Here is a 10,176-nt window from a genome sequence, read left to right on the forward strand (position 1 = left end):
TGGTGTTGAATATATATATATATATATATATATTATAATTTTCTAATTTTGTAAATATTTAAGGTGTAATGTTTACAATTTGGGTAAGATTAAAATAGATGAAATGGGGTATGGCCAAGGAGATTCATAAATTTTAATTATGGTCTGTTTGGGGCTACTGCAACTTATTGAATAGTCTGTTGATAGACTAATTAAAAATAATTTGTTAATAAGCTAGGTGGAGCGACTATTAGAAATTTTCATATTCATGAAAAAGTCAAACCGTTGCCAGAGGGTCCGTTTGGAGCAGCTTATTTGGTGCAGTTGCGTTTTGAAAACGCACCTGACCTGTTTTGGTAAACTGAGTTTTGACAGCTTATGCGTTTTCAAAACGCATAAAACAACGTTTTCACACCACACCTGACGACTTATTGGCAACGATCAGACTTTTCCAAAAAAATAAAAGTTTGTAATAGTCATCGCACATAGCTTATCAGCAGATTATTTTTAATCAGCTTATCAACATATTATTCAATAAGCTGCAGCTGCCCCAAACAGGCTCAAAAAGCTGTCACCACAACTATATAGGTGCAGTGTGCTTTCAGCGTTTTCAAAACTCATAAGTTGTCAAAACGCAGTTCACTCAAACAGTTCAGGTGCATTTTCATAACGCCACCGTACCAAATAAACTCCCCAAACACACACACCACTCGGGGCAATTATTTAATATCGTTTAAATTGCCTCCCGATTAAACAAATGAAAAGTTTTATCGGATATGATTTTTTATCATAAACTCTTATTGATGTGGCACGTCAGGTGTGTTTATAAAATTATAATGATTTATAAAATTTCTTATAAGTACTAAATTTTAGACGTGTATTCAGTAAAAAATTTTGTAGTATTACATGGATGGTCCTGGCAGCTGCTGTGTGGGGCCCGCAAAATTGCTCGTGGGCCCAGGCCCGTACCAATCTCATAAATGAAATTAGTATAATTATTTTTATTTTTATTTAAATTTGCATAAAAAAATTTTAACACACCACAGCTCTTATAATTATAAAGATCATATAAAAATATAATATTTATTATCATCTTTTAATAAAAAATAAAAATTTAGGTGCAAGATAAATAAACTCATATATAATTTTCTCTTAAATTTAATTAATATTTTTTTTAAAAAAACATATAAATTCTTTATTGCAAATAAAAAATTTTATGAACATAAGATAAGCATAAAAAAAAAAAAACATACAAATTCTTTATTGCATATAAGAGTTTAGGCCGATGCATTTTAATATTTTGATTATATTAAATATGTGAATGCTTTAGAGTAAAGTTCCTTTTATGCATATAATTTCATAAATATATCTTGAGTAAAAAAAAAAATTATTTTTTTATTATGCATGCAATAGGCTACTGTGATTATTTAATTGATTTTATGTTTAGAGGGTTCTCTTAGAATTTATATACATTTTATTTTTTATAATAATAGCTCCAAATTTTATATAAATAAGTAGTTGTTTCACCTCCCCCTCCTACCCATGTTTCAAGGTTTGGCTCCATGCTATTTTTAATTGTTAAAAACTTGCAAATTATAAATCCTCGCCCAAAAGCACGGTTGTTGAAATCGTATCTGTCCAGGAGTCGCACTTAAAAAATAAAGTTTAAGGCGGAAGAGAAAGAGAGGGAGAGACATATGGTATAGTGCACCTGAATTAACAATTAAAAAATATTCTTGATTAACCTTTTTATAAAGGAATGATCCCTTTATTTATATAGGATAAGGAATATAATATGTGTAATTATGTGTCTGCCCCTACTTTAATAGGGGTGTAACGGGATATTTTAGGTATCTTATATGTGTAAACCAGCGACTCTCTACATATTACCAAGTTGGTTGAGATTAGAGGGCCCTGGTTCGGCAAGACTCGTTCTCGTTTGCCTGATTGTGATAAATTATGATGTTGGTTGGCTTCTGATGGTCTTTGGGACGACCTTACTTAACTTTGTCAGCTTGAATCTGTCTGTCGGCTGCTCTAGTCTGGTTGTTGTCTATCAATCACGAGATGAGGAACTCATGTCGACAGAGCAAGACTAGGCTATCATGCAAAATGTGAGTCACGATAATCCGAAAGGCAGTTCACCCATCGATAGGGAGCCCTTGGGGATGCTCTTAGAGTATGTCATGACAAATCCTAGGTTTCTTGATGAAGAGTATTGCAGGTGTTTATGAGATGCTGGCGATACTGAGTTTTTTTTTCCTTGAGTCGAGTTGGGGCGAGAGTTGGGTTGATGCATTCTCTCAGCTCGATTGACCTTGATATTTGGTTCAGACGACTTGTGTTGGATCAGCTTCATTCCTCATTTTAGGGGGGTTATACTTGGTCAGGCAAGTGCCAACACTTGGTTAAGTGAGGCATTAGATTTTCTGCTAATAAGTTTTTTGTCTTTGCCGATGGGTCGCCATGGTAGTACTTTCCCATGTCCAAATCTTTTGATCTTCTCGAGGTTTGTGCTAACATATTTTTGATGTACAAATTTAATTCCTTGATTTTCTTGCTTCATGAAAATTGTATCTGTGATAAAAATAAGAGAATTAAATGAAAAAATATACTCATTTCTTTTATAGTCAGTACTTTTAATGATTGCATTTTTGGATTTCTGCCCTTATGATCACTGTAAATAGATTGTGATTGTTACCTTGACCATCACATTTTCTTTCGTGTATGTTTCTCTTAGTTGATCGGTCTTAAGATCATCTTCATGACGAGGAATAGGAACCCTTAAGTACCGTGCTCAATTACGAGATGATGAGGAGGGCCTTCCGACTGTTCTCGTCGTGAACTCCTATCGAGGCAAAGAAAAAACCATAGAGCAAGAAAAAAAGCCTATGGGGGAAGAGATCAGAGGGAGGAAGTCGACCAAAGGGAGAAAAACTGACAAAATAAGCTCTAGCCCCTCTCATATTTGGTCTAGAGAGGTAGTATGCCCCCCCTAAAAAAAGATGATGGTTCCGCCCATGTTTAATTCTACATCATTTAATCAAGAAAAAACAAAAGTTCACACATGTCTTCTAAATTATGAATCTCTTCCTTACAAGTATTTGCACTCGTGAGTTCTGAATTGAGGACATGTAACTCGCTATGAACCTAATAAATTTAAAATATATACTTGAAAATAAATTAAGTAAATATTTTTCAAATTAAATTTTTAATTTTTAAATAGTTTTGAAAATTAGATTTAAATTAGAATTTTTTTGGAAATTAAATTTTAATGATATTAAAATTAGCGATTAGCATCCAAATAGACCTATGATATTATTGTATTTTGTTACAATAAAATTTTATTACTATACACCCAAAAAAAATTATTAAAGTTACTTATCCCGTACGGCAACTGCAGTGTACGTCCGCGGTACATTCACCGTTCCCAAATATCAACCGTCGCTTCACCGATGAAGGCGGTATCTGAACCCTCCCTCTCTCTCTCTCTCTATTCTCTCCCTCCTCTTACCCTACATCTCTATCAGATGTTGGATATCGACTGAAGATTGAAGAGGATACCCCTGCTCCGGCCATGCGATCCTTCTGCTGGCTTTCTCTGTTCAGCTGGCCAGCCAGCTACGCCGCCCCGCTTCCATTTCACCTCTTTCTCCCGGTGCCTTCGTTCCTTTTCATCCCAACCTAATTCCATCTTCGCTGGCTTTGTTGTTGGTTCATCTATGAAGTGCAGCCACCCTCCATCTTTGCCGAAACCCATTACGGCCATTCTGTCCGTGGACCTTCTGGTTCGGATCCTGGACCATATCGTCGACGCTGGAGACCGGAAATCGTTCCGCCTTGTCTGCGATCACTTTCTCCTAGCCGAATCGCTTCACCGCCGATCGCTCCGCCCGCTTCGCCTTAAGTATCTTCCCTCTCTGCTCGGCCGCCGATATCCATCCATTGAATCCCTCGATCTCTCCGTTTGCCATTCACTTGATGATAACTCCCTGGCCACCGCGATCGCTTCCGGAAGCTACTGGCAGAAGCTACGCCGGGTGGGGCTCGCCAGAGCGAGTGGGGTTGGGTGGAAGGGAATCGAAGCTCTGGTTACAACATGTCCCTTAATCGAGGCAATCGACCTCTCGCATTGCTGCGAGGTTGGCGATAGGGTGGCGGCAGCGCTTGCTAAGGCCGCCGGGCTTAGGGATTTGAGGATAGATAAGTGTCTCGGGGTGACAGATGTCGGACTTGCCATGGTGTCTGTGGGGTGCGGAAGGCTCGAGAGATTGGGGATTAAGTGGTGTATGGAGATTTCCGATATCGGTATCGATCTGCTTGTCAAGAAGTGCAGGAATTTGAGGGTGCTCGATCTGTCTTATCTCCAGGTCCGTAATACTTTATGGTTTGCATTTTTTTTGTTATGGTTTTTTTCACAAAGATTTATGCAAAAACGTCTGACTTAGCTGCCGATTTTTGATTGTTTGTTATAGGTTATAAGTTTTGATGGTTTCGCTTCTCAGGACTTTTTATTTATTTGCTTACAGGTGACTAATAATTCTCTTCGTGCGATCTCCTCCCTTGAGAAATTTGAAGCTCTTTCTCTTGTAGGATGCCGGTTCATTGATGACGAAGGCTTAGCTTTTCTCAACAATGGTAGAAATTCATTACAGGTGCCAGTTTAAGCATCAGCTCTTCACTATTATTTATATTTCCAAAAAAAAAAAAAAAATCCTAGGCAATAATCTGCCGATTTGAGCTTCACCTAGCTAAGAATATGCTATTTTTAGGTGCTGATTGGTTGCAAGATTTATCTTATAGTAGGCTGCCAAAATCTAGACTTCCTCATTTTTTCTTTAATTCTTAAATTCAAAAAACCCTTGGGGAAGTATGTTTTAAGAGTTTTATTTCACATTTTTTTTCATTACGTGTTAGTTCTCCTTATTAAAATTTGTAATCTCTAAAATACATGCCAAATTTTTTTTAGAATTTAATCAAATTTAACATTGCCAAACAGTTTTTTATTTTTCTTTTAGTATTTGTTGATTCCTAAATTATCCTTCGAAGACACGCCCCGAGAGTTAGAGCTGGGAGGAGAGAAAAGAGAGTCAGCATAGTGAGAGAGTCGAAAGTCCCTTTATTCATGTCGTGATCTCCTACTTATAGGGTCTGAAAATGCAGTTACATAAAGGAGGAAATAATTATAATAATCGCCCAAATAACTGAATCCCATCAAATGACAATTACATTAGATTGCAAAGATATATAATGTCTGTTAATCGCCCGGTATTTTGGGTTCGACCGACAAAGTCGATCGATCTTGTACATTAGATTGTTTCCTCAGAAGGATCCATTCAATCGATCAAAGTCTTTCGATTATTCGGTCGCTTGTTCTGTCGGTCGATAGGCCTGTAGTGTTCGATCAACTGTATGTCTGTTGACATCCGCTTTTTGACTCGAAACATCGATCCCTAGGTCTCTATTCCTAGCCTTTCGACTCCTTTGAGATTCGCGTTGGGATTTTTGGTGCATGCATATTAATTTTCTGATTTTTCTGCTCCTTGATGACGACAACCACGATAAAAACTAAAAAATTAATAAGCAATAAATGATAGTAATAAAAAAATTAATTTATAAACAATTCTTCCTTATTTTTTGTGCTCAGTGAATTCTATAATAAGATTTGAGACCCTGCATTTTATTCATTTCTTTCACCATTATTTAAATCGTTCGAGTGACATTATGGTCGACGGTTCGAGTGAGAAGTATGTTGATGCACGTCTGTTGGTTTTAGAAGGTTTTCGACTGCTGTTTCACTGCAGTTAAAAAGAAGAAAAAAGTCATAAAGAAAAAGAAACGATCGACACCCGAACCTGAGTCGGTCAACCAGGTCACTGCTTCGGAAGGTCCTAGTAATGTGTCGAAAAAGTTCAATTTGGACCCTCGTCAGAAAGATCCGACTTTTGACATGAATATGAGAGTGATTATTGAGAAAAACCGGTAAGCCGTTGAAAAAAACAAAACTGTCCCCCCCCCCCCCCCCCCCCCCCCCCCCAAAAGGATGGAGTCTTCCAGCTTAAGGAATAGATGAATTTTCCAACACTCTGAATTGAACAGATATTTGAGCATCTCTCTCTGAATTGAACATATACTTGGGTATCTCTCTCTGACTTGAACATATACTTGGGTATGTAAATTTTTTTTAACTTCGACAACTTTTAATAATTCTTTGACATTACTCTCAATACAGAGGTTGCTGCACTTCAAGATGCATTGAGCAACGTACAAACCGAGTTAGCGCCCATGAGTGAGTTGACCGTTTTGAGCAAATTCCATCAAGACATTAATCGAATGGAGCAAATTAGGTTGGGCGGAGAGTTGGTCTTTTGAAGGATGCTTCAGCAGGGATATGCCTCGAATGAAGCGGCGACATATCCTTTTATAAGTATTTCCTTCAAAAAAATGCAATCATTTTATATATAATGAAATAATTTTTTAATTATTGTGAAATAATATTTGGCGTGACACTTATCGTTTCGAGATGTTTCTATTTTGTGCCTACCTTATAAATATGGCTTGAGGCTGTGAGTTGTCTTTTGTGCCTTCTCTTTGATTTTTTTCTCCTGAATTTATATCTCTGCTTTCTCCCGGTGGCCTCAAAGTATTCTCCCACTCTTTTTGGAATATATCCTGCTATCGACGCATTTATCCTGACTGTGGAGAATGTCAAGGAAATGCAGAAGTACATCTTTGACAAGAACATTGTCTTGCGTGACACTTGGTAGTCGAAACGCCCGACAACCAGCTTCGGTCTAGACTTGGTTTTCTATCGGGACTTTTTCAAATATGGGCTTCGACTGCCTTTTTGCTCTCAGTTGCGGAGCATCTTCAACAAGTATGGGGTATTCCAACGCAGGTCATCCCAAATTCAATCGTTGCCATAATGACCTTAATGGTTTTCTGCAGTTGGGAATCAATTCCTTGGTCGATCGATTTGTTTAACCACTTCTATTCTTTTAAGGTCGACAAGGATGACTTTGCCATGTTGTTTGTCAGAAAGAAGTTCAAGCTGTTTGGAGTTGAAAACAAAGTCGAGGACTGGAAGAAATAGTTTATGATTGACTCTTACGCTGGCTGCTAGGGGATTTACACCAAGTCGATCGATACATCAGTGGACAAAATCAAGTCCATGCCACAAGAATTGTGTGCCTTCAGAGTGATGCTGGCATGGTGTAAACTGTCGGTTCCCTAGGACACTGCGGAGGGAAGTGTCAATTAGGTTTTGAAGGATCAGATGACCCGGGACCAGTGGCTCATCTCTGATGCCGTAGAAGCCGCCTGAGCGAAGGCGATCTCAGAAAAGTTAGCTGCGAAGTAGCAAAAGCTCAAGTTTCCTCGGTCGAAAGGTAAACTTATAGAGGGTTAATTCTCTGGTGGTATTGCCGCTGCGACATCTGACACCAACAGTGCTAAGTTTGTTACTTTGTCAAAAACCTCGATAGTAGTCCAAAACACCTTAATTGATGAAGAGATATGTGATAATGGAGAAACTTGCATTGACTGTTATCATCTTAGTAAGGAAACTACATCCCTACTTTTAGGCACGCACTGTGAATGTAATTACAATAATTCGCTGAAATCAGTGTTATCACGAGTCGAACATTTTTGAACGTTATTAAAGTGGCTGGTAGAACCGAGCGAGTTCAACATTTCTTATATTCCCAGGAAAGGCAATCAAGCCCACTTAGTTGTCGCTTCCTAGCAGATTTCTTAGAAGGGCTCATCCAAGATGACACCAACATCACAGATAGGCTCTTCATTCAATCATACTCAATTTCGATGCCATGCATAATCAAATGTGTTTGAAGCACTGATCACCGGACAACGTCTTTCATTAGTAATTGAATTAAAGTACCTTCTTGTTAAGTTGAATTTACAATTAGCAGTCAATCAAGTAAATGGAGTATTCGAGATACAGGACGATATAAAAAAATACTTATTAAAGGTTAAAACTGATTTAAAAATCTTGAATATTTTCGAATCAAACATATTTTGAGGGAAGAATTTTATTTTGCCTATCTGCTCCATAAAAGTGTATATCAAGGATTCAAATGACATACAATTCTAGAGTAGCCCGTTATTGAGGAGCCCAAAGTGCTAAACACCGAGCCAAAGTTTATTGCAAGTTGTATCGACCTTATGAAAGCATATTTGGCCATAGTTCAAGTTCCATCAGGAGTAACAAATCCTCGAAAGTTTAGATCAAAAGCGGCCCAATACTACATTATCGGAGATGAATTATTTAGAAAGTTAGTAATTATTATTTTATTAAGATGTGTTACGAGGATGAAACAATAGCCATCCTCCAACAAATTCACGCAGGAGAATGTAGAAGCCATTCAGGAGGAAAATCATTGCAATTGAATCCTGCTACAACGATACTATTGGCTAACCTTGAGGAAAGACTCAGAGTTCGCGCAATGATGGGAACAGTGCCAAAGGTTTGCTCCCATATAATTACAACCTTCTCATGAGCTTCAATCAATTACAAGTCCATGGTCTTTTGTGGTGTGAGGGATGGATCTGCTTAGTTCATTTCCTATTGTAATAATCGGCCACTTTTTCAAATAGATTGAAGCCAAGTCACTTGCAAAAATCACCTCTGAAGCAGTCCACAATTTCATATGGATTGACATTATATATCGATATGAACCAGTCCTTATAATCATAACCAAACAATGACACTTAGTTTGTCAATAAGAAGGTTATGAATTTATGCAGCCAACAAGGAATACAACTCAAATACACTTCCATGCATCATTTGACGACGAATGGTCAAGTGGAGGCATACAACAAATTAATTCTCAGCTTGTTAAGAAGGAATATAAAAGGAGCAAAAGGAGACGGCTTAATTCTTGCCCTTCGTACTATAGAAGCTATACATTTATTGAGAGGTTTGATTGAGAAGTTCAGAGATAATAAGGAGGATCTACATTTGATTTTTATTGATTTAGAAAAAGCTTACGATAAGATTCCAAGAGATATCCTTTGCAGAGTTCTTGAGAAGAAAAGTTTTGATATGACTTATATTCAAGCGATTAAAGATATGTCTTCGAACTGAAGGAAGATTGACCAATTATTTTCCTATTTCTGTTGGATTACATCAAGGACCAGCTTTAAGCCCATATCTTTTTGCTTTAGTTATGGATGGTGCTTTAGTTTGCTTTAGTTATGGATGGTCTTATTGGACATTTACAGGAGGATGTACCTTGGTGTATACTTTTTGCTGATGATATCCTTCTCTTGGATAAGTGGAGAAAATGCCGAGGAAAAACTTGAATTATGGAGGTCTACATTGGAGTCTAGAGGCCTTCATTTGAGTAGAATTAAAACTGAATACATGAAATGTAATTTTAGTAGTAGTAGTAGCTCTAGTGAAAGAAGTGTAACTTTGGGTGATCAAACTATTAGAAGGTGTGAACGATTTAGACATCTCAGGTTTATTGTTCAAAGTGATGGTGTTATAGATGAGGATGTTTATAGTAGAATTCAAGTTGGTTGGTTGAAGTGGAGGAATGCTTCAGGCCTTTTGTGCGATAGAAAAGTAACGCTTAGACTAAAAGGAAAATTTTATAAGATGGTGGTGAGACCTGCAATGCTCTATGGCGCTGAATGTTGGCCTTTAAAAGAGAAGCATAACTCTAAGTTAAGTATTGCCGAGATGAAATTGATTAGGTGGATGAGTGGCTCTACACTTAGAGACAAAATGCGAAATGAATATCTTCGTGATAGGGTTGCTGTAGCTCCAGTGACCGACAAAATTAGAGAGGGTTGTCTTAGATGGTTTGGTCACATTAAACATTGACCATCTCATGATCTGATTAGGAGAGTAGTTGTTTTAGATTCAACTTATATTAATAAAGGCAGAGGCAGACTTAGGAAGACTTGTGCTTATTGTATAAAAAATGATCTTAATTTATTAGAACCAAATGAAAATATGACGACACTAAATAGGACGCAATGACGAAAAATGATTCATGTAGCCGATCCTACGTAGTGGGATTAAGGCTTTGTTGTTGTTGAATCTTGTCACATGGGACTGAATCCGTACTTCCAGTAGGGAATGACACACATACTTAGGGAGTACTATTTGCCTCAACTTCAAGGAGCAAGAACTAAACAAATGGAGAGAGCTCAAAAATGAGAGCCTACACG

The 10,176-nt window shown here is 37.5% G+C and overlaps 1 protein-coding gene across 1 annotated transcript in view; it reads left to right on the top strand.

Annotated features, from left to right (window-relative positions):
* The first annotated feature begins 3,429 nt into the window (after positions 1–3,429).
* LOC110019946 (F-box/LRR-repeat protein 3) overlaps positions 3,430–10,176 on the top strand; it is a 15,486-nt gene continuing 8,739 nt past the window's right edge. Inside the window, exons 1-2 of the mRNA XM_020717843.1 lie at positions 3,430–4,349; positions 4,509–4,634. Coding sequence (XP_020573502.1) covers positions 3,702–4,349; positions 4,509–4,634 — 774 coding nt within the window. The 5' untranslated portion in view covers positions 3,430–3,701. The remainder of the gene's footprint in view (positions 4,350–4,508; positions 4,635–10,176) is intronic.

Source organism: Phalaenopsis equestris, unplaced genomic scaffold, assembly GCF_001263595.1.
Source record: "Phalaenopsis equestris unplaced genomic scaffold, ASM126359v1 Scaffold000088, whole genome shotgun sequence".
NCBI lineage: Eukaryota > Viridiplantae > Streptophyta > Magnoliopsida > Asparagales > Orchidaceae > Phalaenopsis > Phalaenopsis equestris.